The sequence below is a fragment of the Liolophura sinensis genome, chromosome 1, assembly GCF_032854445.1.
Source record: "Liolophura sinensis isolate JHLJ2023 chromosome 1, CUHK_Ljap_v2, whole genome shotgun sequence".
Classification (NCBI taxonomy): domain Eukaryota; kingdom Metazoa; phylum Mollusca; class Polyplacophora; order Chitonida; family Chitonidae; genus Liolophura; species Liolophura sinensis.
In genome coordinates this window covers 19,274,107-19,288,412 of record NC_088295.1, presented here as the reverse complement: position 1 = coordinate 19,288,412, position 14,306 = coordinate 19,274,107, and the positions used below count along the sequence as shown (strand labels likewise).

The 14,306-nt window shown below is 40.7% G+C and overlaps 1 protein-coding gene across 1 annotated transcript; it reads right to left on the bottom strand.

Annotated features, from left to right (window-relative positions):
- Positions 1–702: 702 nt before the first annotated feature.
- On the bottom strand, positions 703–12,475 carry LOC135468984 (atrial natriuretic peptide-converting enzyme-like). Its single transcript, XM_064747533.1, has 13 exons — positions 12,259–12,475; positions 8,741–8,854; positions 7,502–7,756; positions 6,809–6,952; positions 6,507–6,614; positions 5,470–5,586; positions 5,128–5,260; positions 4,490–4,600; positions 3,546–3,595; positions 3,177–3,357; positions 1,962–2,233; positions 1,479–1,636; positions 703–997 (listed from the first exon to the last, which is right to left on the bottom strand). The coding sequence occupies exons 1-13, from the start codon at positions 12,473–12,475 to the stop codon at positions 812–814; spliced, it is 2,046 nt and encodes a 681-aa protein (XP_064603603.1). The 3' UTR covers positions 703–811.
- Between the last annotated feature and the right edge of the window lie 1,831 nt (positions 12,476–14,306).

Below are 14,306 nucleotides of genomic sequence, written 5' to 3'. Positions count from 1 at the left end.
TAACAATCGGGAATGGGAATAGCAATCACTTACCTACTAAATCCTGTACAAGAATCAACCAGTATGATGAGGATACATTGGTGTAATATACGGATTAACGCCTAATCACGTCGAAATGTAAAATCTTTAGGCTGGGGGTATCAGTCTATTGCCACTCCTGCAATCGAGAATTTGGTCACCTGAACGTCTTTTCGGAGGGGGGGCGGATGTGGGCCCCACATTCGTACACGGTGCATTACCACTAGACCTTCTAGTACACGGTGGATTACCACTGGACCTCCCAATACACGGTACAACTTGCATAACCATTATACCTTCCAATACATGGTACGCGGTGCATTGCCACTTGACCTAACGCACGGTACTCTGCGCATTACCACTAGACCTTCCAATACGCGTACACAGTGCATTACCACTAGACCTCCCAATACACGTACACAGTGCATTACCACTAAGCCTTCTAATACACAGTACATGGTGCATTACCACTAGACTTCCTAATAGTGGCATTTAACAATTGAGAATGAAATTTATTTCAGTAGCCTACGTTTGCGTTTGTTTTTGTGATTTCCCCATGCACATTTTTCTCTCTCTGGTACTATATACAGATCCGCAGGCCTTTTACACGGGCCTACATATATCAAAATATTCAACAACTACCAGTTTCCATGGTAATTTTCTGTAGAATATATATGTGTAGAATGTATAACGAAACGTAACTGACCATATAAAATTCATAACAACAACTATATGTTATCAACAGTGGATGTTTTGAATACAGAAAAGCCCTATGGCCCGGATGAGATCACGATTACGTCACTGATTTGGTGTGGTTAGCGATGACATCACTTATCCAGTCAGCGTAGTTTGGAAGTGTCGTGTAAACCCCGGGGACATTGGGCGTGGCACAGAGCACCCCCCAGGAGACAATCCCTGCTGCGAACCATTTGTCCGCTGTCCCATTCTGACGACAAACAAATGGACCTCCGCTGTCCCCCTGACAAATACAGATAAAACCCCGATATACAACAGAACAAAATCCTACATAATTTCCATTAAAGACATGAGCGTTTAAAGTTACAAAAAGGGTTTGTATGCGTGGGCCGCTCTTGACCCCAAGATGTTACATTCAAATTAAAAAATTTTTCAGAGTTTTAGTAAAAGCATGGATCACATTACCAATCGAATGAAAATATTCGTATGTTTGTCGTGCTTTGATTGCAACTGTTTATAGCACCATGTTGATGTAGCAAAACTAGGATAAGTATACAGCCCCTAGCCCCGGATAAAGCGGATTTACATACAGCTATGATACAGATCACCACAGATCCTGAATACCCTGTCTATATTTGTCAATAAGAGTTTTACATTCATTGTGTAATTCATTGAACTTTGAGTGAAGGCGTTTGACGGTGTGTCCGTGACACACTTGTATTGAAATACATTAGGAGTTTCGCTCTTGCTAATTCCAGACTTACAGAGCATGAGTCGTGGTCGAGTCCACCCCCGGCGCACATCATATTTCTGGTGAGGTTGTGCGGAGGCTTGGGGTCAGCGTGCTTCAGAGCTTCTCTACAGTACTCCCAGTTCACGATTTCCAACTCCACCTGGTTGATGGCTCGTGAATACACCTGGGCTGTCAACAACAAATGTCAGTAAATAATGACAGAATGACAGCACACACTCTCAAATCTGATATCAGCTTTCAATCTCCGAAACCAGTGTGAGTAGACCTTGCGCATTTTTCGTAATATTATTGTTTTGTTGTGTACAGCAAATCAGTCAATGTCTCATTTTAGAATAAATTCACGATTTTGTGGGAAAAGGCCCAACAGTCACCCATAATACATAGACAGTATAAAAACTGTCTGCTTCTGAGACGCAGCCACTCCAGTACTAGTTTGAAAAACGTTTTTGTGGTGTTCATCTTGGACATCGGACATGTCCACTGTACAACTTACCTTTAAAGTTGTGTTTACCCCAGCCAGCGGCTACACACCTGGTACCCAGCGGAGGGATGTACCCTTTAGGGGCGAGGCAGATCGGACGAACGAAGTCATTGAACTGGACAGGTTCGTTAAGGTGGATAAGCGCTATGTCATTGTCGACGGTGTACGGACTGAAGTTAGGGTGTATGATGATCCTATCTGCGTGTCGGATCAAGCGATACTGCGAGTACGATCTCCGCCGGGTATGGCCGACCTTCAGGGTCCATCCGCCACTCGTCTGCTTCCTGAAAATCAACATACATTTCTATTTGTTGATTTATTTATTCCATTGTTATTTAACGCTATACTCATTTTTTAACTTTTATAACTTGGCGGCCAGTCTTTGGGTGGAGGAAACCGGAGCCCCGAGTGTAAAATACCGACCCTTCTCAAGTTACAAATGGACATTCCCACATATTGCATACAGACCATGATGGTAAGAGACAAGCGGTCTGCAGCAAACCCCACAAGAGAGCTATGCCGAAGACCTCTTGTCACCAAGGTCCCCGAGAGCAATTGAAGCAGGTGAATTTTGAATATTTCTTATCTTAGAATTGAACCCAGATCTTGGGTGACCCTGCAATTGAAAGGCAAGCATCCTAAAAAATTAACCGACGGATGAAAATGCATTGCTTGTCTCAATTTACAAGTTAACAAAACCTGTATAACGCGCGAACAACTCATCCTTTTGTTGGAACTTATTTCAACATTAATGGTGTATCAAGGAAGATAAGTAACAAAGCCACAGACGTTAAAACAGGTTATTTAAAAATCTGACTTTATTACACTTGAAATATATTTGACTGAAATGGACCTAAGTTGACTTAGGAGTCTAGGGTCACCTGATTTCTCGTGTATAAGACAAACCATACACAACTTCTCTGCCAAACACTACTCCTAAACATGTTAACTTCACGAGTGTCTTAGAGTGTCTTAAACCAGGTTTCTACCCTTCCTTGCAAGTCGTCCCGGAACGCCGCCATCTTCACAAAGATCAACTTTCCATTTTTACCGTTCCATGTATCAGTGGAGTTGTTTCGGCTCTCATGTCAGATTCAAGCGAAGAGGTTTATACAAAAAGTGGCCAACGATAATGTGTGTGTGGGTGTGTGTGAGGGGAGGGGGGGGTGGCGTAAAGTTCTGAGTGATGTCATGAACTTACATGTTGATCACTCAGGTTATACTTACCCTCCTACACAGTGAGCAGCTGTCATGACCCATTCTTCGTCAATAAGACTCGCGCCGCAGAAGAAGTTCTGGCTAGGACCACCATGAAGGGAGACAACCCAGGGCCATGCCCCTGGTCGAACCTCTCGACCACCAACCACTCGCAGAGGAGACGGCACATACGCTGGCCTCTCTCCACACTCTGAAATCAACAATAGAACGGGTTTCAGAAAAAAACATTTCTGCTATTTACTCCTTATCTGTGAACTACCGTGAAACTATTTACTCGTCAGATTATAATATTGCAGCACTAAGTTGAGAATGTTCCATAAGACAAACGGAAATCAACAAACTAACGTATGATTTAAAAGGTTTCTTACTTATACATACCTATGTCACCACACTTTATATATACCGCCATTCCACTTGGACAATATGACCTATTAGAAAAATAACAACGAATACTTAAAAAACGCCTGGTAGTTGAAGTGTCTGTGGCACCCATGTCTACAACTGTTTTATGGAACAAGGCCAAGGCCATCGGTGGTAATGCCAGGAATGGGTTTCGTAAACAAGCTTAACCACAATTTTATAAAAACTGACAAAGTAAATGGAGCAAGAAATTGGCACTTCCAAAAGGGAAGACGTAAGCAGTTTTCAATGATCTCAAAAAGACATACACAGTCAGTGGGTATTTAGCTTACATTCTGTTTCCAACTTTTAGACAAAATACTTGTAAGTTGCTGTGAAATAGAAATGGCACAGGCCATGCCGATGCCAAATAACAGGATAAATACGGCTCATGTCACCATATTAGGAACTATGTTGTTATAAGCATTCTCTTAGAATATAGGCATCCAAGGTTTTACTCTGATACCTTTCTTTCAGCCCGTAAGGTATCTGTCTCCGCACAGAGATACTTTAAGAGATATAAACTGACTTATATTTGGTATATATCTGACTGTACATTTTCTAGTTGGAATTCACTATCAACTTTGTCTACCCGTAAAATGAACTTATTTCATCTTTCTTGAATTAGTGAAGAAACAATTCTCATGGATGTATACTCCAAAACTTAATATTTGACAATAAAGCAGGGAACACAAAAGAGAAAGATTATAATATTGTATGACATCAAATGACGCATAACATTTGCCGTGATGCCAACAAACAGCATAGAAGTATTACTCTCTATATTGTCTAGATACCAAAAGCATCCAGCGCGGCGGAAGACAAAATTACGAATAGCATAGTTGATTGCATTTACTTGGGACTTATGCAAGCACCGTCAGCTCTAAGTTATTTACGGGAAAGGTTGTCATCTAGCCAGGTACCTTCTCTTCAGGAATTGTTGCACTAAGTTCCCTGGGTGACTGGTGGATAGCTCGTCTACGACAGCTGACTGGAAAACATCACTGAACTTGTACGTGGACACAAGGACCTTTCTGAAACAACCAGAAGGAATTATGTGATGTTCTTGCTGTTCATGACAACAATAAATGAACTACCTACCAGGGAAGTACTTTGACCTGCCAAATCTGTCATTAGGTTTTATCAGGGTAAACCGAATATGATGGACTTAGACTGTATTTCTTTGTAAAGCATTTTGCATGCGACTGGGGATGGACTGCTAAATACAACGAAGAACATGGACATTGCGTAGAGATAACAACTTCTGGGTTTATCCTTAGTAATGTTTCGAAATCAATTCCAACATCGTTTTCATATTATACACACAATATCTGGAAACGATATTGATGGAAAGATTTCCCCATCGTGGCAATTAATTTTTTGGCAAACTTGCCAAAAATAAGAAAATCCAGTCTATCGTTTGGGCTTACCACATCTTTAAAAAGCACTCCCGATAATACCAGTAAAAGCCTCAATTAATTGATGAAATGAACTCAAAAGTATTTAGTGACTGGACAGGTGTGTTATTCTTGGAAGCACCACAGACTGGTTTTGAGCTTACCTATACCCTAGCTGCTTACACAGCAGCTCGCTGAATGACACATTCCAGTTAGACGAGCAAATAGGCTCCCATTTCTTGGATTCCGGGTTAAAGGCCTGGGCCAGTCCCGGCCGAACTCTCCCTTCCAGTTTGACTGCAATACGAAAACCGTCTTCTCAGTGAACATTGGCATATTTTTGGAGGTATCAGAGGAAAAAACATTCTGAAGTAATTTCTGTACGGATATGAGAGAAGTACCGAAAAAAATAAAGCAATAAATTTATTTATAAACCGAGAATCGCAATACAATCTCATCACACTACAGGGATATATGTTTTTACGGTACAATCACAATGCACTTACCACACTGGAGCTCATCTAGCCCTCCATAGCAGTCTTTCCTGCCATCACACTGGCTTGTCACCTCTATACACTGACTGGAGGGAGGTGGGCATTTTGTCTTGTCAGCTGGGCACAAGGCTGAACAACAGATCGATAAACTTATAGTATAGTCAATTCCAAACGCAGATTACAAATGAAGGTAACATGATTATATAAAAAATACAAAATTGTGTTATATTTATTTATTTATTTATTATTTTGATTATTATTTATCGCTATATTTATTCAATTATTTGATTGGTGTTTTACGACGTACTCAAGAATATTTCACTTATATTCATCATCATTATTGTGGGTCATCATTATTTTGGGTGGAAAACGGGCAGAGCCACGACCATCCGCAGGTTGCTGGCAGACCTTCCCACGTACGGCCGGAGAGGAAGCCAGCATGTGCTGGACTTGAACTCACAGCGACCGCATTGGTGAGAGACTCCTGGGTCATTACGCTGTGCTAGCGCGCTAACCAAATGAGTCACGGAGGCCCCATTTATCGCTATACTGATATTCAAACGATGGCGCTCAGTATTATGGGTGGAGGGAACCTGCGTGCCTGGGGTAAACCATAGACATTTGGCAAGTTACCGTCGCGCTTCGTCACATGTGACGAATAGACATGCGCACTATTGTTACGAAAGACAAAGAACGAATGTTTCGACCAAAAACTTGTTTAAACTGCTTTTTGAAACTACCCTCTAGTATATGTAAACCACATGACAGCTTGTTACCATGTGTAATTCATTTGAGGAATGGACACAAAATCTTTCTAAGTTGATTCTTTCTTTTATCAATCACTGTGAACTTAACCAGGCACCTTTCAGTAAAGCTTGACGTATATACGAATGTTAATCGTCACGTGACATATCTGCGACAATATGTGATGACAAATTCCGACCTCAGAGAAAATATATACAGCCCTATAATGCATATTGATCGGTAGGCACTTATTCGCTATTTCAAACAGAACTGATCTTCACTACCTAATAAAGTACTATGCTCACCGCAGTATTTTTCGTCACTGTTATCGCGACAGTCCTGATAGCCGTCACAGATCCAGTCTCGTGGTATACACCGATTCTTGTCACATGTTATGTTGCCAGCAGGACAAGCTACATGGGATTAAAGTAAAAGTGGAGGTCACTGATTCATATACATGTATAAATACGTCAGTATGCTGTATTGGTTACGTACGGAAGTTGGCGGCTAATTAAAACAACGTTTTCTGTAATATCCTGAGAAATAGAGCCCGAATCATTACACGGAATGCGTTGTTTTGAAGGGAGACTGTTCTAATTGTACTTACGTAATACTGGAGGAGGTTCTCGTGACTCTTTGGCTCCTATGCAAATATTGGTGTCGTTTGACTGTGGCAGCTGGCTACAGCTTAGATTCTCGGGCAATGGGGACTCAAAGATCTCCAGAAAAAATTCACACTGATAGCGATACTCTAAAATATAATTAAAGGCGTAAAGACACAGCGAGTAATGACACACCAGATTATATCACAAGTTAAGTGCCATTTCATCTACAAGCTCGATGGCTTTCTTATTTAAGCACAGAGAGCGATGGTAGAGTGGTTAAAGTATCAACCACGAGTTCAACAGCACGTATTATAAAATATGCAAACCTATTGTTTTCTTGATCATCATTTTAAGACAATGGAAAAAGTATCGGTCAGCAATGGTGTTTAAAACATAGTATTTAGTGAGGGCGATGCATGGAATTAGTAATGTCGGAAAATGACAAAATGAAAGAGTGCTGAAATTCACGCAAAACTCCAACTAAACAAACAAGTTCATTCTACATTCGATAATTTAAAATCACTGTTAGTAAAACCTTTTTTTATTGCATGTATGTTTTCCACATTTTTTTTATTTTTGAATATTGCAACGCCTGTGAACACGTTAGAAAAAGAATATGTCTGTGAGCACGTTAAAAAAGGATGTTGATCTAGACTATTGCATTTGTAAGAATCAGTTTGGTGTTCGGTTCTTACCTTCGCATAGACTCCTGCAGGGTGGAATGACGTGGTAAGGTACTGTCTGATTTCCTGAGTAGGGGGGTAAGTAGACGGCGCAAGCGAAGAGACCCGAGTACCTGTAACAGCGCGTGGCAGCTTGAATACCTTGGATCATATTGACCATCTCCAGGGCAATGGGCTCGGCGATTTGGCCAGCCAGGTTTGGGAAGGCAGTAACATTGTATCCCATCCTCTTACACGGCTTCGTCTCCAGGACCTGTGGTTTCCCAGCTAAGCAAGGCAAACGTTACAGTCTTACATAAAGGCTTACATTTTCTTACTATATCCTAATAACAGTAGCTTGATACTTCATCACAGAAATACTAAAATATTCCTTCCAAAACATCTGTTAATGCATGTGTGTATGTCTGTATGCTTAAGGTTTTACGTCGTACCTAACAAGTTTTCAGTCACATAACGACGAGGAGACATTAGGTGCAGGTACATATATTGTGTCTTCCATGGTAGGGGGATCCATGCTGCCAAAGTACTGACGCCAATGAAGTGTCATGCTAAAGACACTAGGCACGACACCCCGCCCAGTCACATTATACCGACACCAGACCAATCCTGATTTCTCTCAGCAACAAGTACCATTTTTAAAGCCTTTGGTATAATCCAACCCGGGTATATGTGATGCAATACTAATATTAGTAAAAATAAACAGAGGGGACCGACGTGCTGCGCAATGACGTAGGAGCCGCCCACCAACGCAGCCCCTGTGAGTTCAAGTCCAGCTCATGCTGGCTTCCTCTCCGGTCGCGCGTGGGAAGGTCTGCAAACAACCCGGGTTCTGCCGGTTTCCCCAAACCATAATGCTGGCCGCGGTCGTATAAGTGAAATGTTCTTGAGTACGGCGTAAAACAGAAATCAAATAAATACATAAATAGATAAATAAAAATAAAGAGCCTATGCATGTAAGGGGAACTCCTGCTACAAACTTTAACAAATTAACACTGATACAAGCAACCACAAAGAATTTCAAAATGAAGGAATCTGGTTTCTTAAATATTTCATGAACTGAACTGTGCACATAGTTTTTCGTTATTATGATATTTTCATCGTTAAGTATTATCTTCCACTGTAACACAGCATATCAGGAAGATAGTGCTACAGTAAGGGTCGATATCTGTTTTCGGATGTTCACCAGTTCCATGACTATAAACCATGCCGTTATTCAGGAAAACTAATCAGGATTTATTCTTGTTATCTTACGTTGATAGGGGTTCTGGAAACACACCGTCGGGTCGTCCGAGTCTGGCAGATCAAAGCAGTTGATGACGTCATTGTAATCCATCGAGTAGGCCGGCGAACATTCGGCAAACACGTCTGCAAATGGACACGTCGTTCAAGGATCAGACAAGATAACAAAGTAGCTTTTCATTGTTAGAGAATGGAAGGCGTGCTCGGGTATCTGCAACTACAAGTAACGATAATGTGGGCAGATCGGCGTTACGCAATAAGCCTGCCGTCGAATGTTTAAAATAAAACCATGCTTAAACTGAGAATAATGTCAGCAGTGACATTTACAAGCCAACCGATCACGTCTCTACTGTGAATTTCAAACACAAGTGTGACTTCAGTTCGTCGTCTGTTCTGAAGAAGGAGGCACGGACGTTACTGGATGAGTACTTGTATGTATTCAGTGTAGACGTTGACGTCTGTATGATGGATTTTAGAGAGAGTTTGATGACGTACATGTGAACAATGGCTTCAGTGTGGGGGTCTGATGGATGTTTATTTAACTACTTCAATATAAGGGATAGATGACCAATGCCTGCACAATAGCTTCAGTATGGGACTCTAGTGGATGTCTGTTCAGCTACTTCAACAAAAGGGATAGATGATGAATATCTGTACAACAGCTTCAGTATGGGACTCTGGTGGATGTCTATTCAGCTGCTTCATCATAAGAGAAAGATGACGAATATCTGTACAATAGCTTCAGTATGGGACTTTGGTGGATGTCTATTCAGCTGCTTCATCATAAGAAGTAGATGACGAATATCTGTACAATAGCTTCAGTATGGGACTCTGGTGGATGTCTATTTAAGTGATGCATGAAAGTTCGACGACGGTTGTCTTAACACTAGCTTCAGAATAAGATCCTGCTGATGGGTGCTTAAATGCTTCAACATAAAGAGTTTTATGATGCACGTTCACATTTTGGTTGTTTTATAAAGGTGTTATGGCTGATGTATGTATAGATGGTGGTCTCAGTATAAAGGTGTTATGGCTGATGTATGTATACATGATGGCCTGAGTATAAAGGCGTGATTCCTGATGTGTGTTTCCATGATGGCCTCAGTATAAAGGTACAATGCTTGATGTGTGTTTACATGATGACCTCAGTATAAAGGTGCAATGCTTGATGTGTGTTTACATGATGGCCTCAACATAAAGGTACAATGCTTGATGTATGTTTACATGATGGCATCAGTATAAAGGTGTGATGTTTGATGTGTGTTTACATGATGGCCTCAGTATAAAGGTGTGATTCCTAATGTATGTTTACATGAAGGCCTCAGTATAAAGGTGTGATGCCCGATGTATGTTTACATGATGGCTTCAGTATAAAGATGTGATGCTTGATATGTGTTTACATGATTGCTTTAGTATAAAGGTGTGATGCTTCATGTATGTGTATATGATGTCTTCAGTATAAAGATGTTATGTGTCATACATCTTATATGATGGCATCGGTATAAATGTGTGATGTAAAAGGTGTGATGCAGGATGTATTTTTATATGATTGCTTCAGTATAAAGGTGTGATGCAGGATGTATTTTTATATGATTGCTTCAGTATAAAGGTGTGATGCAGGATGTATTTTTATATGATTGCTTCAGTATAAAGGTGTGATGCAGGATGTATTTTTATATGATTGCTTCAGTATAAAGGTGTGATGCAGGATGTATTTTTATATGATTGCTTCAGTATAAAGATGTGATGCATAATGTACTTTTCTATGATGCCTTAGTAAAGGTAAACGGTTTTGCACAGATTTATAAGATATTATTTACAATGTAAGTTTGATTACATTATCATAGGTTCTACACAATGGGTTCAGGATAAGAATCTGAGGAACATAAGGATGTGCGATGACTCATCTTATGAATGTTTTTTTCTAATGTTCATAACGTTTACATACTGCCTTCAGTACAAGAATCCATGGACGAATCTCTATATATTTGCTTTACTACAACATATCGAGGCTGATTTCAGATAGTTTACAATGAAAATAGGACAATACGCACGGTAAGGTTAATTTGAATCACGCAAATAACCCACAGGAAGTTCGCATCTCAATCGCTAATCTGTGGTTAAGAGTAAGTGTGGTATACTCTTTATGAAGTTTTGTATTTGGCGCTGTATTCACTGCCACGGCTGTATTCCAAGAACGTCTTCGGGGTTTTAATTGTGATAGACAAACGTCTAGTTGTGACCAGTGAATTTACTTAACCTCTCAGACAGGGCCTATATATGTCAGAGCTAAGAACCGCACCGGCTGTGGCAAGCCGAGTACCAGCACGTCTGAAGGCTGGAAACGTCTCTGCTTGTTCTTGTCGGGCCGGAATAAGCTAATAAGACAGAGATCTCCGAGCCCGTGGCAACTAGAATGAGAAGAGACGTGGTATCCACATGACAATCCGCCCAACACCAGTAATTTTAGCGTTCGCCAACGCATGACATTCAATGAAGTCAAAGAAAGTGGAGTTTGGTGGTCCAAAAGCCTTGTCCAGAAGACACGCAAGGCTTTTCAAGCAGGATAACTAACGACTTGCCGTCTTCCTGCTCTTATATCCGGCCAATTTTCCAGCCCATAGCTTCCTTGTTCCAGAGGATATGCAGGCCACTGCTAGTACACGCATCATTAGTCGTGTGCCGTGAACAATACTCTGTACGACCGAACTAAGACACGGTCAAATGTCGGATGAGACTCACGGTAGGCGTATTGTGATAGCCGTGCCCACAGCTATGTTCAGGGACACTTGTTCTGAATTACTTTTTAATCCAATAAGAGTTATTGGTCAAGCTATGTATAAATGCCTCTACAGAGTGTTCCACAAGCGCAGAAGGCTTCACAATAAATCGGTGGTACACAGCTAATACTGAGATACGACCTCAAGGCATAATGTCACGGACTCCGTTATCAGCAACTTTACACCTTCGTGTCATAAATCAGAACGGCTTTTGTTCCTTGATTCTATAAGGCTTGGGCTTAGTAATCTAATCAGTTCGCATGAACCGTGAAGGGTCTGTTTATGACAGAAGCCATGCATCTTGGACATCACGAGTACATCAGCAAAGGCAAGAGTGGCTGTACACTTCAAATCCCTCAGTACCTATAAACAAGCTGGAGGGAAAATGTCGCCTGCTTGCAATAGTTACTCAGACATGTGGATATTTGAAATGTAAAGCACATTTAAAAACAAATTGAAGGAAATGAAGGATTTATCATTAACGAACACGTGAAACCATATAGTTATACAATGATCAACTAATAATAGTAAAGCAGACACAGATCGGGTTCAACGACTCTAGCATGTGGATATTTAAGATGTGCGAATAAATCCAAGTGTGAAATTTTAGAACGTTTGCAAAGGCCTAATGGCTATATCGGAACAAGCATATGAGTATTTGGTTAATCATAAGAAAGATGACAAAAAGAGGACAGAGCTAGACTTACCCAAACAAAAACGTCGACATGGCGGGATAATTTTCCCATTCTCACAAGGAGGCGTAAATAAAATGCACCAAAAACTCCAGATCATAGGCATAGCAATCACTTGTCCATATCTCATGGTATTTATATCCACCTGCCTCGTTGGCGGCATCCACTTGATTCTGCATTCCCAGGTAGTTGGGAAAGGTTGTAAAGTTATAGGTGGTTATGTTTATACAGTGTGTCATCTGGACAGGTTCACATTCTCCTGCAAGTACAGCCATAAGGACGACATGCAGTTTATCTTCACTTCCTTAGTTAATTAACAATCCGTTTTCACAAAACTGTAAATATTCCCAATATTTCTTCAGGAAAATACTCAGTCAATAATAACGACCATATATATATATATATATATATATATATATATAATATGGGTAAAGTCAGTGCTCTTGAAAACTGCAGACATATTAGTCTTTGGTGGCCAGTTACTTACAAAGACAATGTACATCACTTTCGCACATGAAATATAACTATCACCTTGATATGAAGATGAGTTGTGCTTATGTGATTCTGGACCTTGTGCTAGGTGCAAGAGACATGATTACATAACAGAATAACTTGGGCAGCAATGTTTAGCTTTCACCGTTGACGAATTTTTGACGAAATCTATGAAGAAAAAGGGAAATTACCTGGCACGGGCTGATGTGGTTGGGAAAATGGTGGTACCCCAGGATCCTGTAATAACGACATATACTATATTAGGGCAATTGACGTTAACATAGACGGACTCGGTGTCAAGAATATTTTCTCAACTGGTGTCTGATCTTACCCCCATGACGACAAAAATGACACTTATGACATTTGTACAACAATTCTATTTCCCTGCAATAAACTTTTCAAACAAGCAGGCAGGCTAATGCTCAGTGAAAGATGGAAGGCAGTGCAAACATTCTAGCACAGGGGTTTGGATTGACTGGTAACAAACCTTAATATAAAATATCAATAACTGGCAAAGGACAACGTTACTGAAAGACGTTTCAGACTCTTTTTTTGGTGACACAATGATACATCACTTAAAGATAATACCTTTCCTGAGGATGAGTATAGCACTGAGATCAATGCCGAAGCTTCCGTAGACCCCGGACTTGCCAAACCCCCGGCGGATTGTATCCTCAATAAACAATAGGGCTTCTTCCGTAACCTCTTCCGTTCTTTTCAAGTGTATTATAAAATCTACCAGCACGCTGCCTTTTCTGTGAACATATACAAGGACGTGGGCACATAGGACGTAGATATCAACTATTCCAATAAACACCTGCCTTATCACAACGAGATCAAATCGAATAGTGTCCATAAAGAGTTAACAAACACCTTTTATTTATTTTAATAAAAATTAACGACAACGTAAAGTCCAGTTTCATTTCTTGGTGATTTTGCTTTTGTTTTTTTTTTTTTAGTTTCTTCATTTCTCTCGGGCACACGACCATAATGTCGTCCCTTCCCATCCCATGTACTCCCAAAGCCAGAATAATGATAAGTATATGTCGACTAAGATGCATACACATTCTTTTGATAAGCTCCAAAAACAGCAGGTCAGGGGTCCCAAAAGACCCGGGCTAATGACCATATTACTGCCTGCTGAAGATCCCCCTGGTCAAATCCCTGAGCTCATAAGATTATGCTGGAATTGTACATGAAGCATTAGCGCATCCAGGCACGCGTTGTATACATGTACGCTATATACAGACGCCGCGAACAAAGTCTGTTCTTGAGAAGCGACGGCTACCTTTAAGATAGGATGTTTTACATTCTCTGCTTGTGGTGACATTTTGATCTGTCTTAAGTAAAACGTTGTGACAAAAAGGCTTTGAACCGCTAATTCATTTCGGAAACACTTTCAACCAGGAGCTGTCAGAGATTTTTCTGTCGATAATTTTCTGTCGATAAAGGATATATTAGGCGATGGGGAATATCTCGGTGGTAAGACGACAGAATGTAATAAGAGAAAGAGTGCGCTGTTTGTAGTGCCGCAGGGGAAATCAACGTCTTCAGGCTTATTTAATTACAGATGAGTGAGGAGAGAGAGGATGATAATTGAACATACCTGGCTCC

What these genes read in the sequence shown, in the direction of transcription:
- LOC135468984 (XM_064747533.1), bottom strand. Translation starts at nt 12,475, where the DNA reads ATGGCTGTACTTGCAGGAGAATGTGAACCTGTCCAGATGACACACTGT. An exon ending in GGGTAAACACAACTTTAAAG is followed by an intron (nt 1,637 to 1,961) that starts GTAAGTTGTACA and finishes TGTTGTTGACAG; the next exon opens with CCCAGGTGTATTCACGAGCC. An exon ending in TCGACCACGACTCATGCTCT is followed by an intron (nt 998 to 1,478) that starts GTAAGTCTGGAA and finishes TGTATTTGTCAG; the next exon opens with GGGGACAGCGGAGGTCCATT.